At 43.6% G+C, this 13,344-nt stretch overlaps 1 protein-coding gene across 3 annotated transcripts in view; it reads right to left on the bottom strand.

Annotated features, from left to right (window-relative positions):
• Positions 1–13,344, bottom strand: part of slco2b1 (solute carrier organic anion transporter family, member 2B1) — a 54,427-nt gene that overhangs the window by 5,712 nt on the left and 35,371 nt on the right. For all 3 annotated transcript variants that reach the window (XM_083987154.1, XM_083987153.1, XM_083987155.1), the window contains 5 exons: positions 12,146–12,310; positions 11,851–12,061; positions 10,804–10,948; positions 7,628–7,788; positions 1,748–1,812 (listed from right to left, as the gene is read on the bottom strand). In XM_083987154.1, coding sequence (XP_083843280.1) covers positions 1,748–1,812; positions 7,628–7,788; positions 10,804–10,948; positions 11,851–12,061; positions 12,146–12,310 — 747 coding nt within the window. The remainder of the gene's footprint in view (positions 1–1,747; positions 1,813–7,627; positions 7,789–10,803; positions 10,949–11,850; positions 12,062–12,145; positions 12,311–13,344) is intronic.

Genomic DNA, 13,344 nt, shown 5'->3' with positions numbered 1-13,344 from the left:
CAGCGCCGTGAAAACAGCCGTGATAACGGGCTTTCAGATCCGAGTCTCCAAACCATAAACGTTTGTAACAGCACCGGTAAAAGTCGCCACATTTGTCGTCGGTCGCTTTTGTCAAAAGAGGGTTTGGAAAGTCGCCAGATTCAGCGAGAAAGTCGCAACACTGTAGCCGACAGCCGCACAGCGCTGCACGCTGTCCCCACAGCAGCATTCAAGGAGAACGATTACTCAAACAAAACCAAGATCACACAGTTTATAAAAAAATATTATGTTTTGATTTTAGTTTAAAACAGTTTTACATATCAGAGGACTACCATATTCACACACAGGGTACCTCAGAGTGTCTATTATCGTAATCTGTAAAAAAACGGTTTTGACGAGTTTGCTCGTCAATGGTCGTGAACGTTCGGCAGGCTGTGACGAGTTTACTCGTCAATGGTCGCGAAAGAGTTAATAAAATAATGTCTTGTTTCTGCTGTTAGAGAGACATGCCTAGGGCCTCGGGGTGCAAATCACAAGTTACATCACAACAGATATTATATCGATCCAATGGACAACCATTTGATATTTGTTGATATCAGAAAGACTGAAATGATATGGTTTTGATAGGGTGAGGGGGCAGCAACTGCAGCAGGAGAAGTAGGAGAGCAGGCATCACTCTGCAGACTAGGACTATTTTTCTTTTTCTTTTTTTTTGTACAATGAAAAAACATGTGAAATGAAATTTTCAGATGTCTTACATGTTTTTGAAGTCAAAATTAAAACGGATAAATCACTGTTTTTCTTGAGAGACTCTCTTTCACAAAAATGCATTTTTCTCAGCTTTCAAGAAAAAAAGTGGTATTTTTGGTGCAACCAGGCTCTATTCAACTTAAGATAAATCAAGAATGGAACAAGGTACAAACAAATGGTTTTTTGCCTAGTTAAATAGAGAGTCTCCTCTTTCCTTTGAGCTATTTGGTGTTTTCAGAGTCATAGTACAAAATATTCTCTGGGTCTTGAAATATTACTCAAAATGCCCCGAAACACTGGCACATGGCACTGACCATTTTATAAAAGGGCTGGCACTCAATGAGTTAAGTTCCTGTTTGTTTACATCAAAGCAGAATTTTGGTGTGAACCTTTTCCTTATTCAGGATCTCAGACTAAATACTGAGAGTGAAATATGAGACTGCAGCTGTGATACTCGTTGTTCTTTTGGACTTGTGCTTTAATTTGTGTGGGAAAAGCTGATTACAAGTCACAACAGGTGATGAGTCGGCATCTGACCTATTATCACTTGCGTGTGAGTGTTTAATCACAGCATGCAACTTACTTGTTGATGCATCTTCTATAAAATTTTAAATAATTCACCTCTAATTTACCTCTAGTTCAATTTTAGTGGTTTAGTTTGGAGTTTATTCTTTTCTTGCTGCTTGCATTTTGTTTGTGTGTGGAAACAGACGGGAAAAAATATGGGTGCGCCCAATGAATGACAACATGTAACAATTTGTGATTGATGTTTTCATTTTAGATTGATGCTATCGACTTGCTGGTATCGTATCGTTACGCCCCTCGACGTGCCAGGAAGCTCCGGTCATGAGGGTTCATCCTCTGGGGAACACGATACTTGATCGTTTAACTTCACTCTGACACAGCAAGACTCAACATGACTGACTGAACATTGTTGCTAATAGAGTTGCTGATAAACTTTGCAAACGTGGTTGCTACCATGTTTCTTAATTCGGTTGCTAACGTGGTTGTGACTCACCGAGGACTCTGAACAGCATGTACTGAACCCCCACGGCAAAAGACTTGTCCTCTGTGGGCACCGTCCTGCAGCACAAAAAGACACACGTCATGATGATGATGTTGATGATGACAGTGGGTTCAGTTGGCATGTCGTGCACTCAGATACTCCCGGTGTGTGCGTGTTTTGTGAGATGACATGGCGTGCAACACGTAAAAGAGCAGAGGTGAGATACACACAAGAACAACAGGTTATTACTGACCTCAATAACACACACGCACACCTTATAATTTCTCCTACAGCAATTTAGGTCAAAGCACCTCGTCACTGAGTCACACACATTCACTTTCTAATTCAGTGTGAATCACTCTAACACCTGGTGTTACCTCTGACGTCATTATTCAGGAATCACAGACGTTACAAATGGGTGAAGCTGCAGTATCCTAGCCGAGGCTGCAGTTTCAGGACCGTTCCATTTCCCTCACACTGACCACTACTTTAAATCGATCTGCGACTTAACATGGGCTTGCCACATTATGCGTTAATCGATAAGTTTACCCTACATAAAGTCCACTGAGTATGACACTTTTACGATAGTTTGCCGCCACTGTGTTGGTTTTTAAAATTTTTTTAAGTATATTTTTTTGGCGTTTTTTTGCCTTTATTTGATAGCACATAGTGAGATAGACAGAAAGGGGGAGGCAGAGAGAGGGGGAATGACATGCAGGAAAGGTCTGCCCGATGCGGGATTCGAACCGGGGACGCCTGCGTTGAGGACTGTAGCCTCTACATGGGGCGGCCGCCTTAACCACTGCGCCACGCACCGCCCCTAGCATTAGCTTGTTAGCATGCTAACTTAAATGGATGCTACCAACATGGGGAAAAGTTATTGGGAACAATCTTATATAGCCAGTGGGTTTATTCTATTAATTAGAGAAACATCAAAACATCACAAATGATTGGATGATGATTGACAGGCTTCTCAGCGTCTGTATAACACATTCACTGACACCAAGGAAAACAGAGCTGTGAATGGTTTTAGCTGTGAATGGTTTTAGCTATCATATTCAACACAGATAACATCATAACACATTGACCTATGATAAGATGTCAGTCTGTTATAATAAGTTAGTACCAAATACTAGTTAGTCAGGTGCTCAGGTGTGTGTGACAGGAGTGGAGAGGACCGTGGAGGTCAGGCTGGACTTGTAACTATAATCTAATTACTATTTTAGTAATTATAAAGTGTTAGCCTACATTACTCAATAACTTAAACCAACACTAAGGAACTTTTCAACCTTCATATAATATTTTCATAACTTTTGTGAAGGTACATCGACTTACAACATGTTGAATGACACCTCTGTCATGGCCTGAGGGGGTCTGTATCGCCTTCACTGGCACTAAGCAGCTTTGAGGAGCATGGTAGGAAACCGGCCTCACTTAAGTTTCACTTTCACTTTCACTAGGAGGGAGCAGGCAATGCGGCACCTTTCTGTCGGATTTTGTATGTGTGTTTACTGAGAAATGATCCGCTGGTAACAGAAACTTAGTTTGGACGTCTTCTGTTAATTTCCATGCACGGGAGATCAGAATGTTTACGATGCTACGCGCTAGTGCTCATGGGAAATGGAGTCTTCTTTCAGGCAAAACACTACCGCTTTGGGCCACTGGCGCCGCCAAACTCAACCAAAACTGAAAGTTCTTTAGTACTGCTTTAAATAAAAGGCAATCGAATTACAGTAATGCATTACTAAGGCGTTACTGCCTAACACTGAATTAAGAAAGCAGTTGGGTTCAGCTAGAGCACTGGAAAAGAGAGTAATGACACGCATTGGTTCAATGGAAGCGCCTCCTGATGGAGGAATATGGGTATTGCAAAAGCGCCCAAGAACTGACATCTCTGCATTGTTGGTGAATGAGCAAGTGTGGTATTTTCAATAATTTAAGGACATTTATAGATCACCCATGTTAATAGCATCATTGAGGATCCTTTACAGATTAACATATAGGCTAGTAAAAAAAAACAAAAAAAACAAACAGTTGTCTACATTAACGTTTCAATCTACATTTTATAATAAACAAATTATAAGTATAATTTGATATGACCAAGACACCTGAAAACAAAAACACGGCCATTTTCATCAATTTACAAGCAAGTGGGCAACACACAACATTGGAGTGAATGGGTTTTCTGGGCGCTTTTGCAATACCCATATCCTGCCACTCAGGGTGCAAAACCCTTACCACGGGAGTCAATGGTGGTGTTGTTAACTCTCTTTTCCAGTGCTCTAGGTTCAGCAAAGAATAAAAATAAACTGCCAGGAAACTGCATCCTCCGCTCAGTAGGTGGCACTGTGACGAGAATCGAACGGTCCTGAAACTGCAGCCTCCGGTGCTGCAGCTTTCCACTATTTGATGTTACACAGAACATCCTGAGAACCATCATGTTGTCACCCATCGCCATGTCAACCAAACTACGCATTAGTATTTGACTTTTTTTTCACATAATCTGAAGGTGACTTGTTTGGAATGGAGCATCATAAAACCAGAAGCTGCAGTTCCTTTCCTGACCACTAGAGTGTGTCCAACAGTGGGTCAGTCTCCATAGACTCCCACCTGAAACTTTACAGCAGATATAAACATGTTCACAGCCTGGTACAGAAACAGTTTATGTCCCTGCTGCCAATGTTCTGCTACCTCAGATGTTTGAACACCCCATATCTTTTAATGTCTACACTGTTAATAGATATGGAGGACTTAGGACTGACAGCTAGTCTCTCAGAGGGACAAGTGAAACTAAAAACAAAATGAAGAAAGAGTGCTTACTAGCCTACTCCAGCCAGAGGAAACTTATGTAACTGTTCCACTTATGAATACCCATCCTCCAGTTTGCACTTAGTTGTAATGTTTAGCAGCTGTGAACAACAGCGCATTAAAAACCACAACAGCTCACCATCCCCATGGAAACAGTCAATTGTGGCAGCTGGATTTTCTGAGAGCTGGGGCCCTGCATTAAGCTACAACATCACACAGATGGGTTGACTTCAGGTAAAGATTGACACAGAGAGCTGTGGAGCAGCTTCCTGATGACATCATCATGGGCTTTCCTTTGTAACTCTTTTGACAGTGAAAGAGCTGCTTTCTTGCTGCACATGTTGGAATCCTCACCTCTCACTAACCATGTTTCCATCCACTTGTCAATCGAATTATCTGAAGATCGACAAAAATATGAATGCAAATAAAGCCGGTTCAAGTGCGTTTCCTTCTCAGACCTTTAAATCGAATAAAAAGCCGTGCGTAATGACGACATGTGCTGTTTTGTGATCATATCGAATTGTTTTCTTGCTATTTAAAGTAAGCCGGTGCATATTCTCATTTGTCCAGGTCATAGTATTTCAAAGGAGGTTAAATCGAAAGCAACTGGACTTAGTTATTTGTCTAGGAAGACGTTTCACCTCTCATCCAAGAGGCTTCATCAGTTCATGTACGCAGCTAACCAGGCTGGGACTGGTCCAACTATCTGGTGTGGAGACTCACTATTTAACCTCTTGTGTGGGCGTTCACAAGTGATGATGTCGCTGGTTCCCTTTTGTGCTCCAAGTGCCAACGACTGTCGTTGGCACTTGGAGCACAAAAGGGAACCAGTGACATCAGTTGGACCAGTCCCAGCCTGGTTAGCTGCGTACATGAACTGATGAAGCCTCTTGGATGAGAGGTGAAACGTCTTCCTAGACAAATAACTAAGTCCAGTTGCTTTCGATTTAACCTCCTTTGAAAAACTATTTAAAGTAACATTGCGGAGTTTTTCGGCCTTAAAATAATGTTTCCAGACTCACTGCAATGGTAGAAAAATGGTTAATAGGATGAATGGTGCTGCTGCTGCAGCCTGAGCGGGGTCGCGTCGGCTGAAACTGCACTATGTAACTTCCCTGCACGGGTACGAATCACCAACAACATCCATCCTTCATCTTTAACCGATTATCTGAGGTCAGGCTGTGGACAGTCCAAGTGTGACCAGCTGTTGGAGTCGTTGCCTAGAAACCACTGAGCCATACACACGCCAGCCAAGTTTAGTCAAGTTGCTACAGGCCTACACGTGTGTTATTCAACCCTCTCACACTCTCTCCCCCTCACTCCCTCTCTCCAACTGTCCTTTCAAAATAAAAGCATAAAAAGCCTGGAAAAAAACAGACTTGTGAGCTGGTGGTGGTGAGAAATGTAGCAGTGGCGGCCGCCACCAAATTGTCTATGCAGGAAAAACCATTGTGCTTTAAGATAAATTAGATAACTGTCTCTGCATGTGAACAACATCATCAAACTTGAATGAATTATTTGAATTTAATTCGATTCAGAGTCGTCCATGCATTTTTGAAACCATTATTTCCGTCACCCCTAATTTCCACTGCTGGTGGTCTTGCAATGGTTAGAAGCAGTGAAATCTTCTGTGCATCAGAGGGTCTTGCAGGTTCTCACAGTCCACTCTTCCCATGATTTCTGCTACAGTTCAATCCAGACCACTGGTGCATACAAGTGTGTCTGATTTGTCTACTGTCTGTATGGTAAATGGTCTGTATTTATATAGCGCTTTACTATACCTGTAACGATACCCAAAGCGCTTTACAGTACATCGCATTCACACATTCACGCACACATTCACACACTGATGGTGGAAGCTGCCATGCAAGGCGCGAACCACGACCCATCAGGAGCAAGGTGGGTAAGGTGTCTTGCCCAAGGACACTACGGCAGCAACCGGGACAGAGCGGGATTCGAACCGATTCTGATCATTGGATCATCGAAATTGATCATCGAATCGATTCTGATCATTGGACGACCCGCTCTACCACCTGAGCCACTGCCGCCCCTGTGCCTCTCATAGGTAGAACCCCGGAATAACACTGCCCCCCCCTGTGGGTGGGAGTACTGATGACTCCTATCACCCACGGTAGAATGGGCTCTATGCACAGCTCCACTACTTCCTGAACTTTAGCCAGCTCCTTTATTTCCTGTCTTACATTATTGGACAAACTGATTAATCCAGGTGTGTCTGAATAGTCACAATGGTCAGACACACCTGGATTAATCAGTTTGCCCAATAATGTAAGACAAGAAATAAAGGAGCTGCCTTAAAGGGATAGTTCACCCAAAATTTAAATTAATTTTCTACTCTCGGCGTAGCAGTGCATGTCCATATAACGGTTGCAAATGGATACCAACTGTCTTCGTCACAAAAAGACACACCAAAAAACATCCAAATACCTCCATGCTGCTCGTATGTAATGTCCGTCTTGTATTGAAGCCCCGGAATGCGAAATTGTCCTGAAAAAAATGAAATAAGTCTATATTTCAGGCTTGTTTTGTAGCGGAAGCTCCTCTTCCCGGTTCGTCAAATTTGGAGGAACTGGGAAGAGGACAGACCCTGGTTCGTCCAAATTTGACGAACCGGGAAGAGGAGCTTCCGCTACAAAACAAGCCTGAAATATAGACTTATTTAATTTTTTCGGGACAATTTCGCATTCCGGGGCTTCAATACAAGACGGACATTACATACGAGCAGCATGGAGGTATTTGGATGTTTTTTGGTGTGTCTTTTTGTTACGAAGACAGTTGGTATCCATTTGCAACCCTTATATGGACATGCACTGCTACGCCGAGACCCCCTGTAACTCAGAGAAGCCACGGAGGACTCTGAAACTTCTCCCAGCCCTTAGTCCACATGAGGGGGAGGGGATAATGAGTGAAATTTCAATTTTGGGTGAACTATCCCTTTAAGATCAAGACGTAGTGGAGCTGTGCATAGAGCCAATTCTCCCAAGCAGGTCCAGCTGTCAGATAAATGTACTTGAATATTTCCCCTGTGAAATGTGGAGCAGCTTGAGGCGTCTCTGGGCTTCATACCTGAGGATCATCATGTAGGACGGCGTCTGGGAGAAGGAGGCCACGAAGCTGGTGAGACCCAGCAGGACCACGAAGGGCCGGAGCAGGTGGGAACACCCACTGCCACAGGTCCCGGGGGAGGCGGAGCCGCCGCCGGCCACACACCGACACTCGGTGTAGTTCTGCAGAGACAGACACCGTCAGGACACAGCTGGAGGACACAGCCCCTACTGGGCGGTAACAAGGCTGGGTGGCATTGTGAGGTACTGCATTCTTTTACAAAATATCTTCTCCTTTGAAATAACAAATTGTTACCTGTCCTGGATTAATTGTTATTACAGTTAATGTCTAATCTGTTGTGCACTTTATTGTTTATTTTTACTTTAGCGTTTATTTGTACTTTAGCGTTAGGTAATGTCCTGTCTTGTGTATTGTATTTTATTCTGTCATTGTGGGACAGTGAGAAACAGTTTTTTCGATTCATCTGGATGTCTGGCACATGTGGTTGAATTGACAATAAAAATCTTAAATCTTGATCTTGAATTAATCATCATTGTTATGATGAATTGAATACCAGTAGAAATTGATGCAGCAGACAGATCCACTGAAAATCGATGTTGTAGGACAGGGCTATTCAATTACAAATTCAGTGGGGCCAGATTTTAAAACCGAGACCTTAAAGCAGAACTATGCAGGATTTCGGCTGTAATTATTGTGGCTCAGAGTCACTGTGATGGTAGAGTGACCTATTATGAGGTGAATGGGGTCTAGGCCAATGCGCTCACCCCCCCCACTGGCTGAAAACCGCACTTGCAAGATCAGTCCTCCGTCTCGGTGTTACAAATCTCATCAATGGATAGAACTATCGTGAGAAACTGCCTTACGGCAGTACGAGATAAGAACGCAGATGACGTCATGCATGTTATGAATCGTGATTGGTTTGAGTTCGGAAAGTCGGAGGAAACCATGGAAACATGTTTGTACTGATGAAGTTCGGCTTGTGGCTAACACGGAGCTAATGCTAACAGACACACACACACCATGGATCTTTTATAAGATAATGTAATACATCATGACACACACACACACGCCTTCGCGTTTTGGAACCTTTATTCATGTGTGTGTGTATGTGTGTGTCTTTGTGTCTTTGTCTGTGTGTGGCCGTATTAGCGTTAGCTCCGTGTTAGCATTAGCTCCCTGTTAGCGTTAGCTCCGTGTTAGCATTAGCTCCCTGTTAGCGTTAGCTCCGTGTTAGCATTAGCTCCGTGCTTAGCAAACACCGCTCTCTACCTTCAGCAGTAAACACAAGCACGTGTAGGGAGGGGGTGGAGGAGGTGGCGGCGGCGAGTTTTTTTTTTTTTACGACAGTGACATGTGCCTCCCAGAACTGTGGGGGAGCCCCGGAGAGGGAAAAAAAGAGAAACCAACGAAGGAGCGAGCTATTTCCGGCCAAGTTGCATAGTTCTGCTTTAAGCTGGGCCGGCCATTTTCAGCGGTCAATAAGGAGGAGGTTATTACAAATGAGGGGCATTTTTAAAACCCAGCATTAGCTACTATAAGTCAATAAAAGTAGTAGTGATAGTAGTAGTAAAGATGTAGTTGTTAATGCTTTGAGTTGGAGGTTTTTTTAGGAACTAAAAGTTTCCTGGGGCCGACTGTCTGAGTTTCCACTGAGGTTTACAGCAGGGGGTTATGTAAATCACTAAATGTAGCCTATAGTCTTAAACTGAACACAGATGTCTTCTCTAACATATTTTAATTGGTGAAAAACAAGGAGCAAAAAGCTGTTTTGGGGACAATTACTCTGGGAAAGTATTTGATTACAAATCATTCCTTTGAAAAGTAGCTATCCCAGTTCTGATTACTCCATTGCAAGCAGGCTAGTTGCATTGAAATTAAATTATTGGTTACTTCATTCCCTCAAAAGAAAAAAGAAAGGACAGCGGAGCGTGGCGTGCTGTCACTGCGTGGACAGTGCTCATGTGTGGCTGAAAGGAGTGGAGAGACTGGTGGAGTATTAACCAGCCACCACGGTTTATTGTTGGCTGATGTGAGGGCTGAGGATCGGTCAGCGTGCTCTCCAGAAACACCGTGTCGTGCCACAGAGGCCCGCTGGGGAGTGTGAGGTCCGTCGGTCCCGGACGGACGGGGAGACTGTCTCTCTCGCTGACCTGTAGCACCACAGGACCACGGAGGGCAGCCTCAGCCTCGGCTGTCCGGACGTCCGGCGCGGCGAAGCCTCCCGCTCTGTGATGAGCGGCTGTGGCCCGACACGGCGTTTCTGGAGAGCAGCTGACCGACCGAGCCTCGGTTCTACCGGTAACATTCAAAACAACGCACTGACTGGGTGGGTGGGTTGCGTGTTGCTAGGCTGCGTTGAGTGGTGCATTCACTGTCTGACCTACAGTACGGATTTGGAGTTCTCGCAAAACGTGTTTCCCTCTGTTTTTGTTTTGTTTTATTTTTTTGGGTCAACCACGAGCCGGGGCACTCGGACATTGGTTCGGGGCCGGATGTGGCCCGCGGGCCGCCAGTTGAATAGCCCTGTTGTAGGAGTACTCAGTGTGGTTCAGTCTGAAGCGGAAGTAAAATGAAGAAACTATTTTCTACCAGGAAATAAATGTTCAGGAACTCACTGAACCAAAGTTTCAGTTTCTGGATGAGGATGTTTAAATAACTTTCCTTCATACGTCAGAGTTTCCAACTCAGTTCTGGCATTTGCTGGTAACACTTACTGTGTCAGTGTGATACTTTCTCCAGCTGAGTCAACACACTATCACTTCTTTTGGATTTTGGTTTCGGAGTTTCAGTATTAAAGACAAACCCCCCTCGTTTCCTCAGCCAGGAAAAAAAAGGAAACATCTGGACATTATCCCACAGTGTCCAGTCAACTCGCAGTCCGGAGTTTACACACATTTACATAACGACAAGTGAACAACTCCATTGATCATACATAATATAATATAATATAACATAATATAATATAATATAATGATGAATATTTTGCGAATAAAGTTTTAATTCAATGAGGTTACACTTCTTCTTTTTAGGAATATTGATAGGAACCAATAAATTGGGTGAAATGATTTCAATGATGAATTGAATATGACAATATGTTTGTGCTCTATGAGTCTGAATGCGTGACAACAGGATGTTTTGTTTTCAGGATTTCAAAGTAAAAGCATAAAGTAACTCACTATGACTTTGTGGTTGGATGTGTTCATCTTCAAGGCAGTGCAGCCGGCATGACAGGGCGTCTTGAACTCCACCCCATCCGAACCGCACACAGGGTTAAAGTCCGCCTGAGGACACCGACAACTGGAGCTGCACGACAACTGTGCACTGTAAAAAAAACACACATGATGAAACTTCAACACTTTGGAAGATCTGAGAATGGCTGAAAAAGAAGTTTAGTTCCCTATTAATCATTTTCAGTGAGTAGAAAAAATCAGTTCCCTGACAACAATGGGATTAATTGAATTCCCCGATTCCGTTTTCCTTCATTATCAGTTTCCATCAGTTCAGCTCATAACAAACCAATTCTCTGTAAACATCCATGTTAGTTCCCTGTCATTGTTCCCTGCCCAGTGATGACATGATCAGTTTTTCTTCTTAAGAAAAAGTTGTTAGGTGGTTAAAGTAATTTGTCAATGGGGTGGGGGGTGGTGCCCCTTTTCCTTTTCTTTTTCTCTCTCCTTTTTTTTTTATTAATTAATTTTTAAATCATTTTTATGCACATTTGTTTTGGTTTTTTCTTGCAACTTATTGAAGTGCAAGGTTATACTATTACTATTATTATTATGCAATTTAGTTGTTACAGTCAATTTTGTTTTGTACTGTCTCTATTGTCAATTAATGAGTCATGTTTCTTGGTTGTAACTTGTATTCTTGTTAAATAAACATTTGATCACAAAAAAAGAAAGAAATGTGTCTATGGCACTTTATTTGGTGTTAGTTTGCTTACAGGTTAATTCTGTGTTGATGAAATTATCCATGTTTAGTACCCTTCAAACTATTTGAACCTGTTTGGTGTCATATTCCACTCTGTTTCCTGTGCATTGCAGAACCTGAGGTCCCTCCTGATTTCTCCTCATTTCCTCATTTTTCTGCCTCCTGGTTTTGCTTGGTCAGATTTTACAACATCAGGTTCTTCACCCGCTTCCTGTCTGTAAACTGAACCTGTTTGCAAATTAAAACCTTTGGAACTGGCTCTGTCCTGAGCTTGACTGCGTTTGATTTCTTGCCTTAAAGTTTTGTTTGTGTTGGTGGGCGGGAAGACCCCGGCGACCGTCTGGGTGGAACATCCGAGGAATAGCAGCGGCGTGGCACAGATCAGGCAGAGCAGGATGGCGACGCTGCACAACTTGCTGGCACCGCCGACCGAAAGATTCAGTCTCCGCATCAGAACTCCACCCAGGACGGTGCCCAGCACGGCCATGGGGATGCAAACCCCTCCTGACGGAAAGACGCAGAGATGTCGGATGATTCCCACTGTTTTTATGAGCTTAGTAACTTGCAGCTATGGCCGCGTGGACTCACCGATCATCATGGTGGAGAAGGAGACGGTCTGGCTGAATTGTCTCTCAATGAACTTGGCCATGAAGGTGGCGAGGCCGGCCAGCAGCGCCGCCAGGTTCACCTGCGCCAGGACCACCAGCAGGTAGATGGGGCTCTGCAGCGTCCGCAGGGCGATACGAGGGAAACCTGAGGGACAGCGGAGGACTGGTTAGGTGGCAGTTGCATGGGTTAAAGCAAAAAAAAATCTTTTGACTGAAATTTCTTTTGCAAGCCCCCCCCCAACTAAGCGTTCCTTCGTCCGGTGTGCATAATTTCTCGTCATTTTTGCCTTGTATTTTAAACCTGATGAAGGAACCTTGTTCTAAAAGTGTTGTTTCTTTGATTCTTCAATAAATGATTCTGCATATGCATAAACCTGAAGGTGCACACTGCCTGCAAACTCTGAAGTGGTGAAGTCAAAGGTGAGTCACCAAACCCCTACAGGGGGGTCTGGGGGCATTCCCCCCCATACATTGTTTTTGATTTTAACACATAAATGAAGCATTCTGATGTCCTCTGAGAGGAACATGAAGGGAACATTTGTTTCAGATAGAAAAAAACATTGAGTAGGCCAGGCCTACTGACTGAGGTTCCTATCATTGTAAGGCAACAAGCCAAGAATGGCTGGAGTGAATGAAACTGAACTCAGAACTGGTCTAGTGGGGAGCAAAAACAAATCTCATATTAATCTAGGGGTCTGGACCAGCCATTCAAGGGCCCGTTTCCTCTGCTATTTGTCCATGCAGCGGTGCACTGCGGACGTGCACGGTAAAAAAAAAAAAAAAAAGAAACCGAATGCGCGCCGCCACGTCCGCTCGCACTGCGGCCACTCGGAACAACAGGTCCGCTCGTGTCGACGTCAACAGCGGCAGAACTCAGGAGACCCAACGCTATATAATATAATAATAAACTTTATTTATATAGCACCTTTCAAAACAAATGTTACAAGGTGCTGTACAACAAGGTAACAACAATTAAAATGACAACCAGAACAAGTAAATAAAATCAAATAAAATCAGGAAAGGCTTTCCGATAAAAATGAGTTTTGAGGAGTGATTTAAAACACAACACTGAAGAAGCTGACCTAATGTCCTCCGGTAGGTCATTCCAGAGCCTTGGGGCCCGAACTGAGAATGCTTTTTCCCCCTTTGTCGTCAGTCGGGCCCCAGGGACAGCTAAAA

The sequence above is a fragment of the Trachurus trachurus genome (assembly GCF_905171665.1).
Source record: "Trachurus trachurus genome assembly, chromosome: 14".
In the NCBI taxonomy this organism is placed as follows: Eukaryota; Metazoa; Chordata; class Actinopteri; order Carangiformes; family Carangidae; genus Trachurus; species Trachurus trachurus.
The sequence above is the reverse complement of the archived record's forward strand: the minus strand, read 5'-3'. Positions and strand labels throughout refer to the sequence as shown.